Source organism: Rhincodon typus, chromosome 6, assembly GCF_021869965.1.
Source record: "Rhincodon typus isolate 14 chromosome 6, sRhiTyp1.1, whole genome shotgun sequence".
In the NCBI taxonomy this organism is placed as follows: Eukaryota; Metazoa; Chordata; class Chondrichthyes; order Orectolobiformes; family Rhincodontidae; genus Rhincodon; species Rhincodon typus.
This window is the reverse complement of record NC_063337.1, coordinates 96,138,038-96,164,921: the sequence shown is the minus strand read 5'-3', so window position 1 is coordinate 96,164,921 and position 26,884 is coordinate 96,138,038. Positions and strand designations below refer to the sequence as shown.

The 26,884-nt window shown below is 41.6% G+C and overlaps 1 protein-coding gene across 2 annotated transcripts in view; it reads right to left on the bottom strand.

Moving 5' to 3' along the window:
* Positions 1 to 71: 71 nt before the first annotated feature.
* LOC109913709 (phospholipid-transporting ATPase IH) overlaps positions 72 to 26,884 on the bottom strand; it is an 87,653-nt gene continuing 60,840 nt past the window's right edge. Inside the window, exons 7-16 of one of the 2 annotated variants that reach the window (XM_048598033.1) lie at positions 22,361 to 22,411; positions 20,728 to 20,792; positions 16,721 to 16,802; positions 15,462 to 15,612; positions 12,920 to 13,117; positions 11,661 to 11,834; positions 9,921 to 10,081; positions 4,096 to 4,167; positions 941 to 1,014; positions 72 to 475 (exon numbers count right to left, since the gene is read on the bottom strand). In XM_048598033.1, the coding sequence (XP_048453990.1) occupies positions 363 to 475; positions 941 to 1,014; positions 4,096 to 4,167; positions 9,921 to 10,081; positions 11,661 to 11,834; positions 12,920 to 13,117; positions 15,462 to 15,612; positions 16,721 to 16,802; positions 20,728 to 20,792; positions 22,361 to 22,411 (1,141 nt within the window). In that variant the 3' untranslated portion in view covers positions 72 to 362. The remainder of the gene's footprint in view (positions 476 to 940; positions 1,015 to 4,095; positions 4,168 to 9,920; positions 10,082 to 11,660; positions 11,835 to 12,919; positions 13,118 to 15,461; positions 15,613 to 16,720; positions 16,803 to 20,727; positions 20,793 to 22,360; positions 22,412 to 26,884) is intronic. The other variant, XM_048598032.1, reaches the window with a different exon arrangement.

Below are 26,884 nucleotides of genomic sequence, written 5' to 3'. Positions count from 1 at the left end.
TATCAGAGGAGACTTTGAGTTAGAGATAGACTGAGCATTGTGCATTTACATTGGTGTCCTTCACAGTACCAGTGATTAAAAGCTGGAACCTGCTGGTCTAGGAATGAATCCCTGGAGTCCAAACAAATACATAAAATAACCTTTAAGAGTACAGCTGTCTAGGCCATATGTGGATTACCACCACTTCAAAACAAAATTATCAATTGACAGCCTCATGGAGACAAATTTGCATTAATCAATCATTCTTTTCTTCAATACATACCATTTAAACCTATAGAATAGTTTCAAGATTTAAGGCAGAGAAAATATGGAGACATTAGGAACCATGTTAAAAAAGACTGAAGTCAACATTCAAAACTGCCTCAACATACCACTGCATTTTGCTGAACTCTTTGTCTGACCAGGTCCAACTTCCCTGCCTTCACTCTGGGGAAAATGGATAAATCAGCTCCTTTACAGAACAAGATTATTTCTCCTATTTAAGAGATGAAAAAGTGTATGTTAATGAAATATTATAAGATAGTTGAATGACATGTAAACACAGCCCATGCACGATAAATTTTGCCTCAGAAGCACCGATCCTGCACTAGAAGACAAATTGGCAGAAGAAAGCACATTTTTTTCATAGGACAGCACAAACTTAGAACTTTGTCTTTCTGAACCAAATATCCTAAACTTTGCCTGATGAAATCCCATTCTCACACTCATAGTGGATTCAATCCCATCATACACACTAACCTGATCCAATCCCACTCTCACACTCACAAATCACATGCAATACCACCCACATTCACACTGTGATCCAATTGCATTACCTGCATCTCTTCCAACCACACTCAGCTATATCTTGTTTAATTACAAGCATCTTCATCTCAGACATGCATACGGACATTGAATATACAAACACCAGATCCACTCCCAGCCAGTAGGTCACACGCACCTGTTACGGATCTAACAATGACACTCATACGGCGTCTCACTGAGTCAAAATTCAATATTTGGAGTAATTCATATCTGGAAAAGAATGAAGAGATGTGAATTTAACAGCAATGTACTTCTCACACACTGACAGAAAATATATCTACATTTCCAGTTCACTGAAATGCTGCCTCTTTTGTTTTCAGGTTCCTTCCCTCTTCCTGTGGGTTAGATACAAAATTATATCCATCTCTTCTACTATAAGCTGACCTCATTTGATAGCTCATGTATGCGCTTTTTTTGATGTTACTTGTCCAAAATAACTCTTGCACTTGCTTGGCTGCTCTGACCACTGAAGCACGCCTTCAAAGCAGTGCGCTGTGTTTTTTTTGTTGCACTTTACCAGATAGCCTAAATACCTCAATTTACAACTCTTGATGAGGTCTATCATGCCTCTCCTGGGTTTACTTCTCAAACACTCACATGGTTTTTTCATTCTTCTGAGGATATTCTGAACATTTCCCGTATGTCTACATTTCAAAGACTTCCAGTTTTATGTGTAGTTAGGTACATACTATACATGTTTTACATGCATCAAGATGCATTGACCAGACATATTAGTTGAGCAAACATCTTCTTGAACGCATGCCTATTCTATATTATTAGAATTGAATTCGTTTTATCAAAAGCATCTAATGACTTCAATTCTTCTGATAATTTCAGTGTCTTATCTAGATCTTCTGTAATAATCTGAACCATGTACAAAATCTGCCTACTTATTCTACATACAAATAAGATTGTGATCTTTGGTTTTGTAGATTTCTTACTAATTATCATAATTTTGGTCTTTATAGCATGCATTCTCATAATAAGTGGTTTATCAGTATTGCTAACTTCATCTAAACTTCACTGTAATTGCTATATTGCCTCAGCTAATTAGCAAGTGTCATCTATCTGTCTAAGCTTGTTTATGGTTCTACCACCCAAATGTATCCCTTAAAGATGTTTGATTATTCTAAATATTGCTTCAGTGAGTTCTATATCAATCTGGAAGGATGGAAAGGGTTAATATAGGACTGTGTAATAAGCACCACCCACTGTGATCATACCACGAGAACTTGGTGGGAGAGTATCTCATGGGAGTCAAACCTAACGTTAGATCCTCCCAAAAGTCTTGGTGATAACGTAGACCTGTTAGGTTGCAAAGATGCACATTAAAAAAGCATTTGACTAAGTCTATCAAACATTTGTACACTTCTTCATCCATCTCACAGATCTATCATTAACAGATAACTAGATTTAAGGCCATTTGGTGTTTCACTGACTTGTTTTTAATTATATTCTTACTTTTAAGAACAATTACTTTCAGCAGATTTTTAAGCAAATGACTCATTAGACTAAGTACTCTATACTCTAAATTTATTCCCAAGAACTGGTTTGAAAGCATGAGGGCACAATCCATGAATTGACTCCTTTCAGTAGCTTTATCATAAATAGAATCCACTTGTCCTGTTAGCATTAAGAACTTATGAGAGTAGCTGATTAGGAGTGGGACGGGCAGCTGTAATATGACTCATTATTAATAACCATACATTTACTTGCTCAATTTTTCTAATCAGGTCTGCTTTAATGCATACTTCAGTACTTCACCTGTCAATAGACTGAGGAGGTAGGCACTGTTGTCCTTGGAGGTGAGAATGTTGAGGGGAGATTTAATAGAGGTAGTAAAAATCATGAGGAGTGACCGAAAAAGTGTAAATGGAGAACCATGAGATGATCCTGGATTCTCATGGAAAGGGAGTCATGCTTGTGTGCCAGTTCAAATTGAATTTCACAGCCCATGGCTGATTGTTAAGGTTGGTAGAATATGTAGCCTGCACCAACCTGCTCAAGTTGAGACTTCTCAGTGAGCCTTGTCTTGAATAAAGAGGCTATATCAACAGTGTATCTGCTCAATGTTCTGACTATGAGGGCTGGTCTGTACTCTGGTCTTTCATTGCTGTTTAGAAGTGCAAATAGTGCCAATGTACTGGACGACAATATCAAGAGTTAATGAGGTTCTTCATCCTGCTCAACAGGTCATCTTGGGGAAGGACAAATCTGTAATAAACCAGCATCCTTTCGCTGCTATAATTGTGGCAGGTGTTGCACTGTGGAACATGAGCTGCCTTTGACAAGGAATTGGGAAAGACTCTGCAGAAACTCCAACCACATGCATATTCTCAATGTTCAAGTCATTCAGCCTATTCATGAGCCAAAACAGATGTGACAAGCCTTTTGGCAATGGGGAAGTGATAATGGGGACATTTGGAGGATGTTACTGCCAATCATCATGCTGTGCACAGACAGCCTCAGGGCAGATTGGAGCAAATGTGGAGTTCAGATCCTGCTGAGACAATAGAGCAGATGTATCAGGTACAACACTGCATCTCGCAAATCCAGGAGGTGAAAGAAAAGGAATCTGAAACATAACCTGTTCTCTCTGCACCTGCCAGGTTACAGCTCTATCTACCATAGCCAAAATGTAAAGAGTAAAACCACTAATCATCATATGAAGCATAGTTCATGGGATACTATAAAAAAAGGTTCAAGAGCATAGCAGGTAAATGTCCCAATGGTAAGGCAATACTTAATAAACATGACAAACAAACTATTAAAGTTCATTCCTCATGATTAATCAAAATTTAATTATATAATCCCAGGCTCTGATTAGCTGCAGAAGTAAACAGGATATCTCGTATCTCAAATGCTGCTATGCTTTGTAATGAAGGTCATGCAGAACAGAATGTGGTAGGCTGAGAACTGGCTGCTAATGCGGGGAACCATTCCACTTCCGACAGCGTCAGCACATTTACAGGTTGACTGTCGAGACTCGGTACTTGAGTAGCATATATTCCAGAGGGCTCAGTGAATTGAGGCTTGTGGCATCTATGGAACTTTCAACAACAGCTCCTGAATATTCCACATACAAACTTTAGTTGAATTTTTAGGATGATCACTAAGAAATGAGGTCCATGGACCGGCAGAATAAGTCAGAGTGAAAGTAAAAAACGCTTAGTTAAAAACTGATATTAAAATCGTCATTGTGATTTTTTTTCTGGCACTTTATGAGATGAGCGGATCACTAGCAAGGGCAGCATTTGCACCCTAGTTACCTTTGAGTAAACACATACTTGCCTTTCAATTTCAGCCTCTGGGTTCTCAAGTTCCATAAAATTGTCTTTTACTTGCAGGAATGTGAAGCCAAGTCTGTGAACAAGAAAAGGCAAATAAAACCACAAACCATTCAGCACAAGAAATAATTTGGCTACCTTGTACACTGTATCAATCCAATATGATCCAGTAATACACTGATTACCGTCTGGGACTAGCTAATTGCAGTCAGAATCGAATTTCAGATATCTAATAATCTGTGGAAACTTAGAAGGTCGAGTGACTCTAAACCTAATGATCATTGCAAAAGCCCAACTGATTGACTGGCTTGCTTCAGGAGGGAAACTTGCTGCCTTTCTCCAGTCTGGCCTACACATGACTCCAGGTCAACACTATATAGTTGACTCTTAATCTCTTACAGGATAACCAGGAATAGGCAATAAGTACTGCACTACCATTGCAGCTGCAACTCAAAAATTTTTAAACAACCAAAACCTATCCTGTGTTTTGTAACAAAACAGAGGTGCACTCTTCAGTTTCTTTTTTGGCATGGGGAAGTATCTCACAGTAATTTAAACAATATATATCCTCAGATTACAAGGTGTAGAGCTTTTTCTGAAGAAGGGTCTAGGCCCGAAATGTCAGCCTTCCTGCTCTTCTGATGCTGCTTGGCCTGCTGTGTTCATCCAGCTCTACACCTTGTTATCTCAGATTCTCCAGCATCTGCAGTTCCTACTATCTCTGAAACTATATATATCCTCATATCATTAAATTGGAACCTTGTGTGTCCCATGAAATCACAAACATGCAATGGCCAACAATACAGCAATGCACAGAGGAAGAAGGCGGAGAATGGACCTTTATACATGTCAACATCTGTTTGGGTAACTAGGTTTGAACAATCTCATGCAATCTGCTTCCGAAAATAGGCTAATGTCATACAAATTCAGAAAATATTGGGGAAACTCAGCAGGTCTGGCAGCATCTGAACAGAGTTAACATTTTCAGTTCAGTATGGCTCTTCTTAAGAACTAAAAGGGGTTGGAAAATGGTGTTTTTCATAGTTCTGACAGAGGCAGAGGAGGGGCCAGGAGAACAGATGTTGTGCAGGCCCACTGCAAAAGATAATGGGATTAATAATCATGGTGAAAGAGAAAGAGACATGTGAAATGGCTGTAAATTAAGGTGTGGAATGGAGAAAATGGGTCCTCTCTGCTGAAATTAATGTAAACAAATCACAAATGGGTGGGGAGGAGGCAGGGAGGAGAGTGTGGAGAGAATGTAAGAAAAATCGAGAACAGATATAATGTGGTCAGGTTCTGAAGAAGGGTCACTGGACCCAAAACACTGAGGTGGCTTTCTCTCCTCAGGTGCTGCTAGACCTGCTGAGTTCCTCCAGCTATTTCCATTTTTGTTTAATAATGTGGTCAGGCTCTTAAATTATGAAATTCATTCTTTGTCCTGGAGGCTGTAAAGTGGCTGAATAGAAAATGACGTGTTTTTCCTTAAGCTTGTGTTGGGTCTGGTTGAAATATTACAGCAGGGCCAGGATGGAACTACCTGCCTGAGAGGAAGGTTGTTTGTTGAAATGGCAAGAAACCAGAAGGTTGGAGTCACTTCTATCGACAGAGCTAATGTCAGGCTAATATCAGCCATGCTGACGTCATTAAAGAAAAACAAAGAGCTGCAGATGCTGGAAGTCAGAAACAATAACACAAATTGTGGGAAAAACTCAGCAGGTCTGGCAGCTTCTGTGGAGAGAAAGCAGAGTTAAGGTTTCCGGTCCAGTGACACGACATACCAACAGGCCAATTTTTCTAATTTTTCAGCTCCCTCAAATACCTGCTAATTTTCTCACTCAGGAATGTCCAACTTGGTGCTGCCTTCAAAAAAGGAAAAAGCCCTCATAATCAGAAAACTGCCAAACATAATGCAATATTCTTCCTTGTTTGGTGTCTGATATACAGCCTCCCATTTTTAACAAAAATCTCCATCTTATTCTATTAACTTTAGGAATGTTAAAATCCGCTAAACATAATTAATAAGCTGTTGCAGCTACAAACCTACAAATCTCATTTCAACTTTTTTTTAAATCAGTACTTTGTATTGAAATATAACCACAATTATCCAGTTAAGACAACTCATGAAGAAAAACTCAATCACTACAATTAATCTCAAGGTGTGAAAAAAACTTGAAGAGTTTGGGAGGTGCATTGCACAGATGAGTGGGTGGACGGCATAGAATCATATGCGGCTTTACATCAGGCATTTTGTGTTCAGCATTCCTGTAAACAAAGCTTGCGTACATAAACAGAAAAACTACACTGCTGTTCAGTTAGGATAAGGCTGTAGTACAAGATCGATGGCTCAATTTCAAATTTCTCTGCAGCAAGTTGCGAAGTTCAATTCAATAAATCTGATAATTGAGGCTGACATAACAAAATTATCACAAAACATGTCAAATCACTACAGCATTCAACACTGCATTTGCTAATGTCCTCCAAGGAAATAAATCTGAATCTAGCCAACCACATGGTCTGGTATACATTTAGACGAAGATGAACTAATGAACTTGTATTGGTATATCACCTGGGCGTCAGTAATTTTGTCACAGGATGATGGTGTCCATCAAAGGCAGTTGCATAATGCACCACTGCGGACTTGCTTACTAAGAAGAGGGAGCTGCATGCATAAATCTCTCCTGCCAGTGTACATCTTCTGCATCTCCTAGAACTTCCCCACCCGTAAATCCCACTTTTCACCGCGACGCAGCAATGAAGCATCCTTTGGCCTCACGTTGAACTGTACGGGATCTCGGAGGAACCCTGGCTCTTGGGGATGTGATATACCCAAACATGTGAAATATAGACCCACCGGCATGGGAAACATGCTCTGCCATCCATCAACCAGGTCCCAGGTTGAGATAAAATAGTTGCTTGTGGCAACTAAAATAGTGGCTCAGGAGAGTCAAAGGCACTGGAGTGCAGTCTTATTGGCAGTTGGTGATTCCTTTAACAGTTAGCATCCGGTCATTGGTGTAACTGTATGGACTCCAAAGATGAGCTTCCGGATTCACTTAAAAACTGAGAGAGAGGTGCAAGTTCTGGAATAGTCTCTAATCCTCTCCAGGCTATGCAGCCAGAAAGCAATTGGAGAGGATACTTCACTCATACACTGCTGTGTAGCAGCAAAGCCTAGACAACTTCCATTTACCAAGATTGAAGTACTTACTAATTCCCATTTCCAATGTTTATGACACAGCCTTGACTTCACACAGAAAACAAAGTCATCAATAACGTTGATCTTTCCTTGGAAAACGTGTTTAGAAAACTAGTGCTAATCGAGATTTTGCTGCTTTAGGCATATACACCAGACAGATAATGGATGCATTTCTAAAGGAAGTTGCCCTTGTCCAGATAGGAGCAGGATGTCCACAACTCTGATTCATGACAAGTGGGAAACTGTAGCCAAAGGTTGATGCAAATGACGGGTAAAAATTCACCAGTGCAGCAGTACGTGGTTTCAGAATCTTCAAAGCAAATGCAGTCCTGCAAACATGGCAGTAGTAATATTCCTGCGCCACCCACAAGGGACTACTTTATGTGTGGCATTTGAGGCAAACTTTGTCCTTTCAGCCATCAAAAATGCAGGTGACCTTATTGGACCTCAATAACATTCTAACATTGCATCCTCATCATTTCTCTCACACGAAAGGATGTCAACTAACCACATGATTTTCACATATCAGAAATGAAAAGGGCTTCTCAGTCATTGCAATTTTCTTTGAAGTTTTGGTTGTGTTGTAATTTAAGGAAATGAAGCATATAGCATGATCACACTAACCACAATAAAAATATTATGTCTGGATCTCAGATCAGACCTTTAAAATGAACCTGAAATTGGTTCCTTTGACTAAACACTTCTTGCAGAGGTAGCACAGTTGGAGAAGTAGCTTGATTGCTCTAGTTTGAAAGTTAGTTTCAGGGTTTGAGTGCACACTGGGGAAAGGTCATTCTTAAGTACACAGTTCCTGCATATTTGACAAGCAATAGCAGTTATGGTGTCTTGCAACTCATGACTGCTGAAAAATAACTCTCATTTGTTTGTACTCACAGACAGCTTAAGGAGAAAATAGCTCAATTAGGAAATCCAAAAGTTCATTAACTTCGTGCAGACTCATTCATAGCTAGAATTTGTTCAGGACAAAGAATAGGTTTTTGGCAGGTGGGATGTAATGTTGAAAAACGTGAAGTTAACCACTTTGTTTCAGAGATAGTAGGAACTGCAGATGCTGGAGAATCTGAGATAACAAGGTGTAGAGCTGGATGAACACAGCAAGCCAAGCAGCATCAGAGGAGCAGGAAGGCTGACAATTCAGAAAATTTCTGAAGAAGGGACTAGGCCCGAAATGTCAGCCTTCCTGCTCCTCTGATGCTGCTTGGCCTGCTGTGTTCATCCAACTCTACACCTTGTTATCTCAAGTTAACCACTTTGCCAGGAAAACAAAAAAACAGAATGGCAGAGATTATCTTAAATGGCGATAATTGTGAGGCATTGTTGTCTAAAGGAACCTGGATCTCCTTGCACATGAATTATTGAAAGCTGACATGTAGATGCACAAGCAATTTAGAAAGTAAATGACCTTTATTGACACAGGATTTCAGCACAGGAGTAAAGATATCTTGCTGCAAATACATAGAGCATGTTGATACTGCATCTGGAGTATTATGCAGAGCTTTGGTCTCGTAATTTAAGGAACAACATACTTGCCATAAAGGGAGTGCAACGAAGGCACACTAGAACCTGGGTGAATAGTCTCAGAATAATGGGTAGATCATTTAGCACTGAGATAAAAAGGAACTTCTTCACTCAGACTGTGATGAATCCTAGGAAGTCTCTATACCAGAAGGCTGTGAAGGCTCGATCATCAAGTATGCTGAAGACAGAGATCAACAGACTTCTAGATACTAAAGACATCAAGGGATAGTGTGGGAATTTTTAAAATAAGGGAATGTGGGTGCCATTGGCTGAGGTGGCATTTGTTGCCATCCCTAGTTGCCCTTCAGAAGGCAACGGTGAGCTGTCTTTTTGAACTGCTGCAGTCCATGACTGTAGGTAGATCCATAATGCCATTACGGAGGGAATTCCAGGACTTGGATCAAGCACCAATGAAGGAACCCTGATACGTTAACAAGTCAGGACAGTGAGCAGCTTTGGTGGGGGGGTGAAGGGAGTGGACTTGCAGGTGGTAGTGGTGTTCCCATGTATATACTGCTCTTGTTCTTCAATTTAGTAGTGGTCATGGCTTTGGAAGACGCTGTCTAAGGAGACTTGGTGAATTTCTGCACTGTGTTGAGGCAGAAGATCAGCCATGATCTAGTCGAAAGACAGATTAGGATCAAAGGGCCGAATGACCTACTCCTGCTCTTATTTCCTATGTTCTTTCAGGACTTGGATTTCTCTGGATGCTAAGTATCTCATTATTGGTCCAGTGTGTACATAACATAAACAGGTTTTGGCTGGTGTGATGGTCAAATGTTTACTGAGAGGTGGCCAATGGGGCAAACATTTTGACAAATCCAACTTTGACTGAAGGGATGAAAGTGAACACAATCTGTCTTAATAGTATCAAACACAAAAAGTAAAAGTAGCTTTTGTTATTGCTTTTGATAACCTGAGTGCAGATACTCAGAGATGAAGCTTTGTTTTATGTAATTGCAATAAGGGACCTGCTGAATAATGTATCACTATCCAGAAGTGAAAATAGACTGTGGAGCTTACTCCATTGTTCTAAAATCATTTAGAAATCATTTCAAATTCATTTAAATCATTTCAAATTGTTTTAGTACCTCTTTACACCTTCAACCAGAGCAATCTCATCTGGTGAAGAGGAAATGTAAACTGAGGATCTCCCATCTTGGTGTTGCTTCTGATAATCAGTCTCGTCTTCTCTCTTAACTTGGACTGTGTGGCAAAGGCACAGTGCACGGAAAAACAGCTCCTTTCTTTCCTAGAAGTAACACAATTAATGATGACATGGCTAAGCTTAAATGCTTTCTTACTTGCTGCATTACTAACCAGAAAGATTTTTACCATAGATCTAATCTACAATTAAATGTGGCCTTACATATTTCTATTGGCACTGCAATTAATTCAAATTAAAATCGATTCTCCCCTCAGCTTGTATTACTTATGCCACAACGAACAGGGAGCAGTAATGGTGGACAAAAACAAAGTTGCTGGAAAAGCTCAGCAGGTCTGGCAGCATCTGTGAAGGAGAAGACAGAGTTAATGTTTCGGGTCCGGTGACCCTTCCTCAGAACGGTGGAGTAATGCTGGAGTTTATGAACACTCTTTGCTAAACCTTCCACTTAATTCCTTCTCAACAAGCAGCAACCCCCCTTCCACCCATACCCAGGCACAACCAGCCTATCGCAGCCTGGCACTATACTCCCCTTCCCCCAGTCACACCAGATCACAAGTCGTCTTAGCATCAGTCTGCCAATTACGACCTATCACCAGCACACCCTGCACCAATCTACCAACCACACTTGGTCAACAATCCTTCCGGGTAGTGTTTCATTTTATATTTGTAACTTCCAGTGGGAAACCACGCTGGATATGACAAAAGTATCCGTGATTGAGTTTTGAGCCACCTCACCCAGTAACTCTGTCAGACTCTTGAACTCAGAATTTATAGCACATAAGGAGGCCATTTGGTCCAATGTACCTGTACCAGTTTTTGAACAGAGCTATCTACTTGTCCTACTCTCTAGATTTTCCCCAATAATGCTAGCAATTTCTCTTTTTCAAGTATTTCTCCAATTCCCTTTTGAAAGTTACTTCTTAATTTGCCTCCTTTTTGGCTGTGCTATAGGAGTGTTTAAAGTTTCATTGTTAACCATTCATTTGGTTTAGTTTGACAGCTGGCTAGCAGAGGGCAAATTGCCCTGGAGACTTCGTGTGCTGTACTTTAATGACAAACTAAATTAGAGCAGCAAACAGTATTGACAAAAGGATCAATTGATTTCTGACTTGTGTGTCATATACGTGCATGCTGACTGGGTCATAATCTGATTAAGTTAGATTCTGTTTGGATAGGTTTTGTTGGTTTGAACATTTTACATCATAGTCCCTTTTCTGTCCCTGGTCTGCTACTGACAGAGCTAACACAAGTTCCACTATTTCTGCTCAGATGTCAAAGAAAACAGACATCTAACTGTGTTGGTGCTTTCTTTCAGCTGCACAGCTAAATAGGTGTATTTAAAGTTCAATTTCCCCATGTTTGTTTCTATTAAGTCTTTGTGACTGAGCTGTAATGTATATTGAAGGAGACTGATAGTAACCTTTGATTTCCTAGCATCCAAAAATCTGAGTGAAGGGAAGTAGAGTTAATGTAGAGTTCAGTTCATGATCTTATTAAGTGACACAGCAGCTCAAAAGGATCATATGGATTGCTCCAAGGTTTCTCAATTCCTGTACATAAATATCTCATCCAAATTAACTGCAGCAAATCAATACCCTGCTAAACAATCTGAAATCAACAGCTCAACACTTTCTTCTAATTTGATTCCATTTCATAGCCTTGCCTGATCAGCTATTCCAGTAGGGGCATCAATGAAATCGATCGCTGCATTGCTGTAAAAGCTCTGGCCATTAGATATGGAGTGCTGAACATGGACATGACCATCGATGCAGCACTCAATAAACTCCATGTTATTCTCAGTCAGGGTTCCTGTTTTGTCTGTAAAAACATATTCAACCTATAACAGAAACAAAAAATTGTTAGCAAAAATAATTTATCAAGATGAGAACGAGCAAAACAATTCAGCACGAGAAGTATAACAAGTACTTGTAAACCAATGGACTAGATTAGTGGATCACAGGCACAGACTGGATGGCTGGGTGAATAGTGCAGTGAAAGGGTGACTGGTCACATCAGCACTGACAGGTTGAATGGATCATATCAACACAGAACGGGTGGAGGGGATTGGGATTACGCTTAAGCTCTCAGTCAATCACAGTGTCACTCTGTACCTCAGGAACCCAATAACCAACTCTGAAACTGGGCTGGACTGACCACTGGCTTGTCATGCTGCTGTGTTCAGAATTACATGGCCAAAGTGTACTCTGTAGTCCATAATCAGGCCACAAAACAGGTTTTTAAAAGATTTCTCCAAGTGGAACAGGGCTGTTCCAACCTTCACAGTATTACTGGCCCTTGCTGCAGCCCCTGACACCCACACCCACACACATACAGACCCCTCACACATCTCCACACCCGTCTTGCTCACACGCTACCGAACATTCACTGAACCCCATCCCCTCCCACACCTCTCAATCGCCAAACCCCTCCCACACCTCTCAATCACCAAACCCCTCTCTATCTTACACCCTAGCTGTGCCTCCCAACCACACTCCTTTGCTTACATGGCACCCTCTTGCTCTGTCATACTCATTGACCCTTTCGCTCACTCCCCTGAATTGAATGTTTCACCTTACTATTCCTTCTCATCCCCCAGCAGTCAAACCCCTCTTCCTCATTCCAACATCCTCACATACCCCAACAATACCCCACCAAAACCCAATCCTTCAACTCCTATTCATAACCCCCACCTCAACTGAACTCCTTGCTCAATCCAGGCTCTCTTCTACCTTCACATCGCCTTCCACTCTTATCCTCCACCTTGCCTCATTGCTCTGCACTGCCTACTACTCCACTCCTGCTCACCTGACTCCCTTGCTCCCTCACTCCCCATTCCAGCTCTCCCTCACCCTCAAGATCCTGGCCTACTGCCTGTTTTAGCAAAACTGGAATCTCCACTCCTAGGTGGCAGAATCGACCAACCTGCCCCAACTCTTCATTCAGGTCCGACGTGTTGACAATTGGCCCTTCGCAGATTTCATCGTCAAACATCTCCTCATCCCAAGAAATGAAATAGGAGCCAAGAAACTTTTGCATTTCTACAGTGACATACATGGAGACCGGGATGATATAATTGAAAAGGACCATAAAAGCCAAAAAATCCGTGAATGATGACAGGAACTAGAAAAAAAGCAGAAAGAAAAGTTGAAAGCATGAAATTGCTCTCCTTTCAATCTATTCAATAAAAGTATATATAGTTTTAAACATCTGTTCATAAGATGTAGAACAAGGCATTACTGCATATTTAGGCGGGTTTGGGCCAGTTGGATGTTGGGTAGGAGCAATTGTTAATCAGGTTGGCAGTTTAGCCATCACCGAACCGGCCGCTAAAGCTCCCACCACAAATTTACCAGTAATTACTGCTCACCAAAGGGTTTCTGGCACTGCCAGGATTTAACCAGTGCCAGACGATCTCTATGCAATGTACTCAGTTAGGAGGGTGGAGGTGGGTGTGGCTGACAGGGTATGATGACTCTTCTCAATGGGCCCACTGGACCCATCCGAAGTGTTCCCTCCTGCCATGGGCTCTGAAAGGCTGTAGGCCCTGACAATATTCCAGTAATAGTACTTTGTAGCAATAGGTCACTGCTCCATAATTAGCTGCACGCCAGCCAAATCTTTTCATTTCAGCTACAACACTGCCATCTACCTGACGATGTGGAAGATTGCCCAGGTATGTCCTCTGTATAAGAAAGAGGAGAAATCCAAATTTGACCATGTACGGCATCAAGGCACCCTCTCAAAACTAGTCAATGGGAATCTGTGGAAAACTCTCCACTGGTTGGAGATATACCGAGCACAAGGACAATAGTTATGGGGGGTCAGTCACATCAACTACAGGACATCTCTGCAGGAGTTCCTCAGGGTAGTGGCCTAGGACCAACCATTTTCAGCTGTTTCGATGGTTAGAACTGGGGATTTTCAATGATGACTACACAATGGTTAACATAATTTGCTATGTCTCAGATAATGGAAGGAGCCCATATGCAGCAAAACTTGGACAACATTCAGGTTTGGGCTGATAAGTGGCCAATTACATTTGGGCCATGCCAGCACCAGGCATTCTTCATCTGTAATAAGACAGAATCCAATTATGTCCCTTTGACATTTAACAGCATTACCATTACTGAATCCCATTAATGTTCCTGGAGGCTACCACTGACCAGAAACAGAACTAGAACAGCAAATCGGTGGTTGTGAATTCTGAGGTGAGTAACTCATCTCCTGATTCCCCAAAATCTATCCATAAGGTTCAAGTCAAAAGTGTGATGGTATACTCACTATTGGCTTTGATGAGTGCAGCTCCAACAACAGTTAAGAAACTCAACACCTTCCAGACCAGTTAATTGGCATCACATCCACTACTTTCAAATTCACTCTCCCACCATCTTTGAAAAAAATATTTCTTCATGAGAGATGACAGCCATTAACCATTAATGACCCATCCTGAATTCTCCTTGAACTGTGTGGTTTGCTGTCCCATTTCAGAGGGCAGTTAAGAGTCAACCACACTGCACTGAGTTTGGAGTCCCCTACATGCCAGACCAGGTAAGGATGGAAGATTTCCTTTCATAAAGGACACTACTGATAAGATCAGTTTATACAACATTCAACAATGATCACATGGTCACCATCAGACTAGTTTTTACTTCCAGATTTTTTTCATTGAATTCAAACCCACAACTTCTGAACGTTAGCCTGGGATTCTGAATTCGGAAGCCAGTGACATTACCACAACAGCACCACCTCCGTCTACGCACAGCGGCAGCAATGTGGACCATCTACAAGCTGCGCTGCAGTAACGCACCAAGTTTCCTCTCACAGCTTCCAAACCTGTGACCATCACTGCTTGGAAGGACAAGGGCAACAGATACATGGGAACACCATCACCACATTCCTCTCCAAACTGCAAACCATCCTGACTTAGAAATATATTGTTGTTCCTTCACTGCCGTTCTGTCAAAATCCTGGAACTCTCAGCCTAACAAGATGGCGGAACTTGAATAAAGGACTTCACCACCACCTTCTCAAGGGCAATAAAATCTGGCCTAATCAGCAATACCCACATCTCATGAAAGAAAGATCCTTAGCCCAACTCCATTCACCAGGCCTGTTAGTTTGGCACTCACCAATACCCACAAACAATGACCAAGTCATGACACAGCAGAGACTGTCTCTTTATGCCCCAAGTGTGGACAGTGTCTAATTTACTATTAGCCAAGTGGACATTAAAAGGCTGTAAGGCAGCCGTTCTGTGCCTGGTGAGGTATCTCCCATTGGCCCATTGGGTGGGGATCAGAACACCTTATAAAATTCTGAAAGAAGTGAAATGGAGGGATTGTGGTGAGGCTGAAGACTTTGAAAGGATGAGAGTGATGTCCATCATGCTGAAAGTATTCAGGTTGTCCCTAAATTCCAGAAGGATTTATAAAAAGGCCTATAGCATCATAATGCTCTTACTTACCTTATTTCTTTGCCGTTCTGCTTGTGTTTTTATGTTAAACCAAGGCTCATCCCGAACAGAGTCACTTTGCCACAAGTATTTCAGGATTGTAGTTATCAAAGCTTTACTAATCAATATGCACAAGTATACAATCAGGAACATATTCATTGATCTGTTGAAGAAAAAATCCAAATTGCACAATAATATTTAATGATATTTTTCTATATCATTTGCTGGGTTGGCACTATAAGCTTTCAATGTCATTGCGTTGCTTTCAGGCTCCGAACAATTATAGGATAAATTCAGGATAATATAGGATAATAGTGTCTCTCAGACCAAGATTTGCTGTCACATCATTCATCTACACACTGATCAATATCCCCCACTCCATTTACCTCAGGCTACTCGGCAATATCTCATTATACGTCCCTATCTATGCAATAATCTCAGTCCATATCCATCAAGCTCCTTTTTTTATGAAACATGTCTATTGGTCTCTTTAATAGAAAAACACTAAACAGTTTAATGGTCTAAGGATTGTGGTGCTGGAAGAAGCTACTGAGATAGGATGGAGCCAAACCATGGAGAGAATTGAAAGTCAGGATTTGAATTTTGAAGTTGAGGCATTGTTGGATGTACAGTCTACATAGGTTAGTAAGCTACAATGGACAAAGAGGAGTCGATGCTCTTATTAACAGGCAGGAGAGTTTTAGATGCATTAAAGTTTAAGGAAGGTGGGATGCCAGGCAGCCCATGAGAATAGAGCAGCCTGCAAGCAATTAAGGCATGGACAAAGATTTCAGCAGCAGACGAAAACAGAGAAGCAGGAATTTATGGAGGTTGAAATAGGCGGTCCTGGCAATGGACAGGATTAGGAGGTGGGAAGTCAATACAGTGTGGAGCTGCAGGAACACAGCAGGTCAGGCAGTATCAGACGAACAAGAAAGTAGATGTTTTGGGTCGGGACCCTTCATCAGGTGGGAAGCTCAGTTCAGCATCAAACTGAATACCAAAGTTGTGAACACTCATTCTGCTTGGAGTCAACGGCTCAGGAACTGAGTTTCCAGTGATGATTCAAGACAACAGATTTAGCCTTCTCAAAATCGAATTACATGAGCCAAAAGATTTTCTCCAAAAACAAAAGGTCATCTCAGGCTAGAGGAATACTAAAAAGAATAACTGCCCTTATAGCACAGACAAATTTGATTTGGCATCATTTTATAAGTTACTATTAGTTTCAACGTCATAGATTCTGAGTAACAAAGTCAACAAAACCTCACTTTTCTACAGCTGAACGTTTCTGTGACTTGGATTGGTAATTTAATGCCATCTTAGTTTCCATACCAGTGTATATCGCCACACCTGAAACATGAGCAAAAGAATGCAGCATCAGTAACAAGAAGTATTACACAAATTCAAACATAAAGTCACACAAAACTGATAATTACTTCTGACAATTACTGCACCAGATTTTAAAAGTAAGAACAGAAGAAATAGGAACAAGAAAGAGTAGGCCATTAGGCATCTTGACCTTGCCCTGACAGTCAATAAGATTATGACTGTTGTGGTTGAGACCTTCACTCAGTTTTTTTTTGTCTGAATCCTATAACATTCAACTCTGTTGTAAATCAAAAAACTCCCTACCTAAGCCTCTACTGCACTGTGAGAGAAGACATTACTCCTCAGCTTCATTATAAAAGGGAGACATATTATTTTTAGACTGTTTCTCATTGTTTCAGATTCTTTCAGGATGGAAAGCATCCTCAGTGTCCATCCATCAGGATCTTGTGTGTTCCAATTAGATCAGCTCTCAATCTTCTTACTCCAATGAACCTAGGTACAACTTGCTAATCTTTCCTTAAAAGACAATCTTCTCATCCCAGAAATCAGTGTAGTGAATCTTCTAGCTACACTCTCCAATGGAAGTCTATCCCTCCCTTGTAAGGAGTCCAAAACTGTATGCAATATTCTGGGTGTGATCTCACCAACAACCTGTACAGCTGCAGTAAAATACCCTTACTTTTATACTCCAAATTCTTTGTAATAAAGGCCAACATTCCATTTATCTTCCTAATCACTTGCTATACCAGCATGCTAACTTTTTGTGATTCACGTACAAGGACATCTACATCTCTCTGTACAGCAATATTATGCAGTCCATTCAAATAATATTCTGTATTTCTAATCTTCCCCACAAAGTGGATAAAAGGTTACATTTTCCCAAATTAGATTCCAACTACCAGATCTTTTCCCAGTTACTTTAACTTTTAATAACACTTTGCTGACTCTTTGTGTCCCCTCACAACTTGCATTCCAATTGTCAATGTACAGTCAGCAAATTTGGCTGCAATACTCTCAGTCCCTTCATCTAAGCTATTAATATCATTTGCAAAGATGAGGTCCTAGCACTGATCCTTACATCACTCTAGCGGTTTGATTTTGCCAACCTGAAATTGACCCATTTACTCCAACTGTCTTTTTCCTGTTAGTTAGCCAACCCCAAATCCATGCTAATATATCATTCACAACACCATGAGCTTATACTTTGCTTAGTAACTTGTTATGTGGCACCTTATTAAATGTCATTTGAAAAACTAAACACACATATCTGCTTCAGAGATAGTAGGAACTGCAGATGCTGGAGAATCCGAGACAACAAGGTGCAGGGCTGGATGAACACAGCAGGCCAAGCAGCATCATAGGAGCAGAGAGGCTGACGTTTCGGGCCTAGACCCTTCATCAGAAAAGGGGGAGGGGAAGGGAGTTTTGAAATAAATAGGGAGAGACTGGGAGGCGGATAGAAGAGGGATAGAGGAGAGGATAGGTGGAGAGGAAACAAACAGGTCGAAGAGGCGGGGATGGGGCCAGGAAAGGTGAGTGTAGGTAGGGAGTTAGGAAGGGGATAGGTCAGTCCAGGGAGGACGGACAGGTCAAGGGGGCGGGATGAGGTTGGTCGGTAGGAGATGGAGGTGCGGCTTGAGGTGGGAGGAGGGGATAGGTGGGAGGAAGAACAGGTTAGGGAGGCAGGGACGAGTTGGACTGGTTTTGGGATGCGGTGGGGGGAGGGGAGATTTTGAAACTTGTGAAATCCACATTGATACCATTGGGCTGCAGGGTTCCCAAGCGGAATATGAGTTGCTGTTCCTGCAACCTTCGGGTGGCATTGTTGTGGCACTGCAGGAGGCCCAGGATGGACATGTCGTCTGAGGAATGGGAGGGGGAGTTGAAATGGTTCGCGACTGGGAGGTGCAGTTGTTTATTGTGAACCGAGCGTAGGTGTTCTGCAAAGCGGTCCCCGAGTCTCCGCTTGGTTTCCCCGATGTAGAGGAAGCCACACCGGGTACAGCAGATGCAGTATACCACATTGGCAGATGTGCAGGTGAACATCTGCTTGATGTGGAAAGTCTTCTTGGGGCCTGGGATGGGGGTGAGGGAGGAGGTATGGGGGCAGGTGTAGCACTTCCTGCGGTTGCAGGGAAAAGTGCCGGGTGTGGTGGAGCTGGAGGGGAGTGTGGAGCGGACAAGGGAGTCACGGAGAGAGTTGTCCCTCCGGAAAGCAGATAAAGGTGGGGAGGGAAAGATGTCTTTGGTGGTGGGGTCGGATTGCAGATGGCGGAAGTGTCGGAGGATGATGCGTTGGATCCGGAGGTTGGTGGGGTGGTACGTGAGGACGAGGGGGATTCTTTTTTGGTTTTTATTGCGTGGACGGGGTGTGAGGGATGAGGTGCGGGAGATGTGGGAGACACGGTTGAGGGCGTTCTCGACCACCGAGGAGGGGAAGTTACGGTCCTTGAAAAACGAGGACAACTGAGATGTACGGGAGTGGAATGCATCATCCTGGGAGCAGATGCGGCGGAGGCGAAGGAATTGGGAATAGGGGATAGCATTTTTGCAGGAAGGTGGGTGGGAGGAGGAGTATTCTAGGTAGCTGTGGGAGTCGGTGGGCTTGAAATGAATATCGGTTTCGAGGTGGTTGCCCGATATGGAGACAGAGAGGTCCAGGAAGGGGAGAGAGGTGTTAGAGATGGTCCAGGTAAACTTAAGGTTGGGGTGGAAGGTGTTAGTGAAGTGTATGAACTGTTCGAGCTCCTCGTGGGAGCACGAGGCGGCGCCGATACAGTCATCAATGTAACGGAGGAAGAGGTGGGGTTTAGGGCCGGTGTAGGTACGGAAGAGGGATTGTTCCACGTAACCTACAAAGAGGCAGGCATAGCTTGGGCCCATGCGGGTACCCATGGCTACCCCCTTTGTCTGTAGGAAGTGGGAGGAATTGAAAGAGAAGTTGTTGAGTGTGAGGACGAGTTCGGCTAAGCGGATGAGGGTGTCAGTGGAGGGGGACTGGTCGGGCCTGCGGGACAGGAAGAAGCGGAGGGCCTTAAGGCCATCTGCATGGGGAATGCAGGTGTAGAGGGACTGGACGTCCATGGTAAAGATGAGGTGTTGGGGACCGGGGAATTGGAAGTTCTGGAGGAGGTGGAGGGCGGGGGTGGTGTCACGGACATAGGTAGGGAGTTCCTGGACCAAGGGGGAGAAAATGGAGTCGAGATAGTTGGAGATCAGTTCGGTGGGGCAGGAGCAGGCGGAGACAATGGGTCGACCAGGGCATTCAGGTTTGTGGATTTTGGGAAGGAGATAGAAGCGGGCAGTGCGAGGTTGGGGAACGATGAGGTTGGAGGCTTCACACATATCTGCTTATTTGCTTTTATCCAACCAGTTTGTTACATCATCAAAAAACAAACAAATTTCTCAACATCATTCATCTTCCACAAAAACATGGTGGCCCTACTTGATTGTATTACAATTTTCCAAATGTCTTGCTACTACCACCTTCAAAACAAACTCGAACAATTTTCCAATAACCAATGCTACACTAACTGGACTATAGCTTCCTACTTTCTGTCTCCTTCCATTCTTGAATAAAGGTGTTACATTTGCAGTTTTCTACAGTTAGAAATTATTTCAACAACCTATAATTTTACCGATGAAGTTTGAAAATATAATATTATTTAAATTCCATCAATGGGAAATTTACAAAGTAAACTTGGACATTATTCCAACCAAGAACATGTGAACCCTATTATAAACTTCATGTCATTAACTAGTTTATCAGTACAAATACTCCCAGCTGGGTGATGAACCATCAAGATTTTCACCAAGTCTTCAGATTTTTCATGTTTTTTGTTAAGCAGTATCATTGCACATATTAATAATGTCCAGCTTTTTCACACTGATGATAAACAAGCACACAAGCTAACTGATGCAATGAGGTTTCAAACATAGTTGTTACCATAAATACTTTGGGTATTTTTTAATGTTGCTCCCCTCAGCAGCACATTCTCTGATCCCAACGGCCTGTAATAAAGTTAAAAATCATTGAGGAAATAAGGCCATCAATAACTGCAGTTTTTATGATGAGTATTAGTTGATTCTTAAGGCCTCAAGCCAGTCAAGATCTCCAGTTAGTCTGCACTTCACCTAAAGGGGTTCTGTAGAGCAGCATATAAGAGCTAAACTAGACAGGCAGAGGAGGGCCAGTCCTGCATTCAATGGGATGACAGGAAGTTACATCTTTTATGTTAAAATACTTTGGTGGGTAAAGGGTAAGGGTAGAGCATTGATAGATAGACAAGGGCATAAAAGACAGCAGATCCATCAGTAAAAGGTAGGTGGATCATCACGATGCAGTGAGGAGTAAACAGAACATTTACTATGAGGACATATTAGGGACATGATAACAGGACACCTGGAAAGTCATAACATATTTAGCTTAAAACATGGATTTATGAAAGGAAATCATATTTGATAAACCATTTAAGAACTTTTTGTGGATGAAATAAACAATATGTATAAAGAGCAAGCAGTGCATTTAAATTTGCAAAAAAGCTTTCAATAATGCCATACAATGAGTTATCACACAAAGTAGGCTCATGATATTGGGGCAATTTTTGTGCACAGACCAACTATTGGTTAACAAACTTAAAGTAGAAAGTAGGGATGAATAGGCCATTTTCAGGGTGGCAGGCATTAACTATTGAGATATTACAAGGATCAGAACTTGAGCCTAAGCTATTTACCATCTAGAACAAATGACTAAGATGAAGAGTCTAGTATGTTCAGTTTGCTGACAGCACAAAGTTAGATGTGAAAATAAGCGAAAATAAGCTAAAGAGGCTGTAAAAGGAGTTAGACATGTTAACTGAATGAGCAAAATATGGCACATAGAATGAAGTAGCGCAAAGTCTGGCTTGATAGATTTGGGAATTTGGTGACTGAGGGATTGTGTTTTTTTTCTCCAGTTTTAGTCAGTGGTCAACAAGCTGAGGGTTAATGGCAGTTTTACAACTAGTTTGGCTAGTTAGAGCTAATTCTCTGGTCAGCATTGCCTTGTTCAGGTCCCTAAAATTTCAGCCACTATAAATGTGTAAGGTTTTGCTTATGCACAAAGTTCAGCTGGAAGGAGTATGGCTGAACAGGATACTCACTTAACTCCAAGGAATGTGGTGCAGTGTGGGAAGAGGTGCTGTTCTGGTTTCTAACAGAACAATAAGTGTTCCAAGAGAAGGAGGAGGAGACAGCAAGATGAAAGACCTGAAGTCCACAGGCATATATTAGATAAGCTAGTAGGTGATGTGTGGGCATGGTGTACAGTTTATTTTTCTCTAAATTACGGTAAGCGATTTAAAGAGAACCCATCTCATGTCAGGTGAAAGGAAGGGGAGAGATCATCTTAAGCAGGGCAGACAGTCCATCTCATGGATACTGTTCCTGTCTTTGATTTGAAGGAATTTCTGATCTTCATATGCCATTTTGCAACACAATTGTTGACACTTTTACTACACAGGAATATTATTAAATAGCAAAAATAAATCTAAAAATAGACACTAAATGTTGACAGTTAAGATGAACTGAATTACACCTACCTTGCAATGGGTTCCTCTGTCTCATGGTAAATATTGATCCGGCCAACAAAACTGCAGATAAAAAAACATTCCAAGTGTTGCCATTAACTGAGTGGTTTGTGCAGTTTGAAAGAATGAGTCCCAATTCTGAGAGATTTCCAGATTGTTGGCATCTAAACAGTTGCCATTGTTGCATCCTCTCTCTGCTATAGTGAGTGGAGCTGGGATGGTCACATTTACCACTGCCTTTATTTAATAGACTCACTTGGCAACTGACACTGTTTTCAAAATGTTCCCAGTCAACTACGTGCTTCAATAAGTGGAGTACAATAACTGGAGGACCCCTGAGGTTCACAGGAGGTTGAAGAGTCTTCAAGAATTACATTACACAGGGTATTCTGAGCCAACAGCTTGGCTTTGAAAAGACTGGGGTGACAAGTGACACGATGGGACTACTGGCCAAATCATCCATCACCATTCATTGTAGCCTGAAGTATGAAATTTAAATTAATCCTGGAATTGAGAGCGAATCTCAATAATGGTAACCGTCAGACCCACACAATGTGGTCAATTCTTATCCACAGCTGAAATATCATTCAGTTGTGCCAAGCACTATGGGGAAGTTGAAAAAGTATGAAACCGGATCAATGGCCCAACATCAACCTAGACAATAGGAACAATAACAACACACCCAGAGCAGTTAACTCTAAAAAGTCCACCTTACCAACGTCTTGGGACTCCTTACAAAACTGGCAGAACTGTCCAACAGACTGCGCAAGCAATAGTCTGAGCTACAGGCAATATCCCAAGCATCTCTATCACCAATATAAAACTGGAAAGTGCTCAAACAACTCAGTAGGACTGGCACCACCTATCAGAGCAAAAATCAGTTAACATTATGAGTTGAAATGACTTATAGAGTCATAGAGTCACGGAGATATACAGCACGGAAACAGAGCTTTCAGTCCGAATTAGCCCTTTAAACCCTTCCATTCATGTACCCATCCAGATGCCTTTTAAATGCTGTAATCATACCCACCTCCACGACCTCCTCTGACAGCTCATTCTATACATGTACCACCTTCTGTGTGAAAACGTTGACCTTTAGGTCCCTTTTAAACCATGCTCCTCTCACCTTAAACCTATGCCTTCTAGTTTTGGATTCCCCTACACTGGGGAAAAGATCTTTGTTATTCAGCCTGTCCACGCCCCTCATGATTTTATTAACCTCTATAAGCTCAGCCCTCAGGCTCCAACGTTCCAGGTAAAAAAAAAGCCACAGCCTCTTCAGCCTCTCCCTATAGTTCAAACCCTCCAATCACGGCAACAACCTTGTAAACCTTTTCTGAACCCTTTCAAGTTTAACAACATCTTTCCTACATCGGGGGAAGGTCGTGGTTTTTATCCTGTTGAAAGGGGACAAGGAGTCAGGAAGATAGATGAAAAGGAAAGGTTTGGGATGAGATAATGGGTGGGTGTGATAAATGACAAAGACGTCATGAAATAAAATGCAAAGAGAGTGGTAACAGTTGTAGCAAAAAAAAAGCATGGGTCTAGAGTAAATGCAAAATAATAAGTAGCTCTCTTAAAGCACAGATATGAAAACAAGAGACAGAATGGAACTTAACAAAATAATTTCAAAAATGGAGGACAAAAGTGAGTACAGGAAGCAGTGGCCACTGTAGAAACCTTGTGGAGGCAAGTCCAATGTTCACACTAATAATACTGTCCAATGCGTTATCTGGTATCATGGCCATACTAAATAGATGGATTCAACATCTCAAAAGTGAGCATCCATGAGCCCACTGTGTGCCTGCAAGCAGGAAGGTATTCAACCACAATCTGTAATGACATGGCCTAGAATATCACTCACTCAATGATTCTGTTCAAGCTTTAGGGATCAACCCTTCTTAATAAGGGCTGTAGGATAGCATGCTAGGGGCAGCACCAGGCTGACTTAAAAATGAGGTGCCCACCTCATAACACTGCACAGAAGACTCCAGTGGTTCTTACCCAGCAATAACCCTGCTAATGATGCTCAGTTTGGTTTGGGTCAGAAGCACTCAGCTTTTGACTGACTACAGACATTTTCCAAACATGGACAAATGAGGTGAACTCCAGAGGTGAGGCAGGAATTACTGCCTTTGACCAGTGCAGCTTTTGACCAAGTGTGATATCAAGGAACCCTAGCAAAATGGAACCAATGGGAATTAGGGGTAAAACTCAATGCTGTTTGGAACACAAAGAAAGATGGCTATTGTAAGCCAATCATCTCAGCCCCAAGACAAGTTTTTCAGGACAGTGTTAAAGACCTAGCCGTCTTGTGCTGCTTTGTCAATAGCCTCCTTTCCAACATAAAGTCAGATGTCCAGCACCATTTGTGGCTTCTCAGATACTGAAGCAGCCCTACTCCAAATTGAGAGAGATTTTGACAAATTTTAGGCTTATCCTGATACGTGGCAAATAAACTTCACACAATACAAGTGCCAGGCAATGAATACCACCAAAAAGAGAGTATCTAACCTTGACATTTAATGACATAATCATCGCTGAATCCCCCGATATCAACATCCTGGGGATTACCATTAACAAGGAATTGCTGGAGCAGTCAGATAAATACCGTGGCTACAAGAACAGTCAGAGGCTAGAGAATTCTGTGGTGAGTAAATAAATGATCTCCTAAATAGATCTCCTTTCTAACATTGACAAGGCAGTGGTCAGGTAAGGTGAATGAATACTCCCCAGTTATCTGATAGATTGCAGTACCAACAACTCTAAAGGAGTTCAACACAGTCTAGAATAAAGCAGCCTAACTGATCAGTACTCTATTTACCACATTAAACATTCACTCCATCTACCATAGGCACACATTGGTAGCAGATATACTATTTATATAATGCGCCGCAGCAGCACAACAAGTCTCCCTCAATGACAAACCGGTACCCCTATCATCCAAAAGAACAACATTAGCAGATAAAAACTGAAAGAACTGCAGGTGCTGTAAATCAGGAACACAAACAAAGTTGATGGGAAAGCCCAGCAGGTCTGGCAGCATCTGTGAAGGAAAAACTAGAGTTAACATTTCGGGTCCGGTGACCCTTCCTCAGAAAGGAGGAAGGGTCACCAGACCCGAAACATTAACTCTGTTTTTTCTTTCACAGATGCTGCCAGACCTGCTGGGCTTTTCCATCAACTTTGTTTGTGTTCAACATTAGCAGATTCTTTGGAACACTACCACCTACAAGTTTCCCTACAAGCCACACACCATCCTGACTTGAAACTACATTATCATTTTAGCACTGTCGCCAGGTTAAAATCCTGGAATTTCCTTCCAAACAGAACAATAGTTGTACGTTCACCTGATGGATAAAAGCGGGCTAAGTAGGCAGCACATCACCACCTTCTCAACGACAATTATAGATGAGCAATAGTCTTGCCAGCAACGCTGACATCCATGAATGAATTTTTAAAAAAAACTCCAGCTGAGCCAAATACCTTTTAATAAAGAGTCATCCTGATGTCTTTCGTATATCACTCTATGCATCTATTTATATAGTCAAGGATCCCATAAGCTTTTATTTTAAATCACTTTCACAACCTGCCATCTTCAATGATTTGTGCAGAAATACACTCAGGTCTCTCTTGTTTCTGAACTTCTTTGAAATTATACCCTTGAGTTATGTTGCATATCCTTGTTTTTGCTACCAAAATGTTACACATCGCACATTTCTGTGTTAAATTTAATCTGCCTCACGTTTGTCTATTACATCAAACTGTCCATGTTGTCTTGCAGTCTATGACTATTCTCCTTATAGTTCACAATATTTCCAAGTTTGGTGTCACCTGCTCATATTGAATTTAATCTTGTACACCCATCTAGTATGTTAATATATATCAAGAAAAGCAGCATAATGGTGTTGGCCTCTGGGGGTGGGGGAGGTCTGGCTGCATACCTTGCTCCATCTACGCTTCACCTTCCTCCTTTAAGTCACTCCATAATACCTACTTTGGCCACACTTCTGACCTTTTGTCTCCTTGTATGGTTCAATGTCATTTTGGTTTGTGATGCTCCTTTGAAACGTCTTGGAATGTTTCATCACATCGAAGTACTATATACAGGTTGCTGTTGCTCCAGACCAAAAAGCAATTATTCACCACTATTCCATATTTCCTCTCACTCAGTTAACTTTGTATTCCTTTAGCTACTAATAGTTGTCAGTATACCTTTTATACAATGAGGAGCAACTTTGCTGGCAAGCCAATTATGTGACAATTTTTTTTGTATTAAACACCTTTCGTAAATCCAGGTAGACCACATCAATTGCATTACTCTCATGAACGCTCTCTGCTCTCTTATCAAAAACACAACCAAGTTAGACACTAATTTGTCTTCAAAAAAATTCTGGAAAAAGATAGGGAGTGGGAAAGTGACAGAGATTACACCAGGTAGTTTGTCAGAGGATGTTGGGTAAGAGCAGATCAGTAGGTTTAAATGGGTGGGAAATTAAAAAGGTACGGAAAGTGATCAGGAGAGCAGAATTAGAC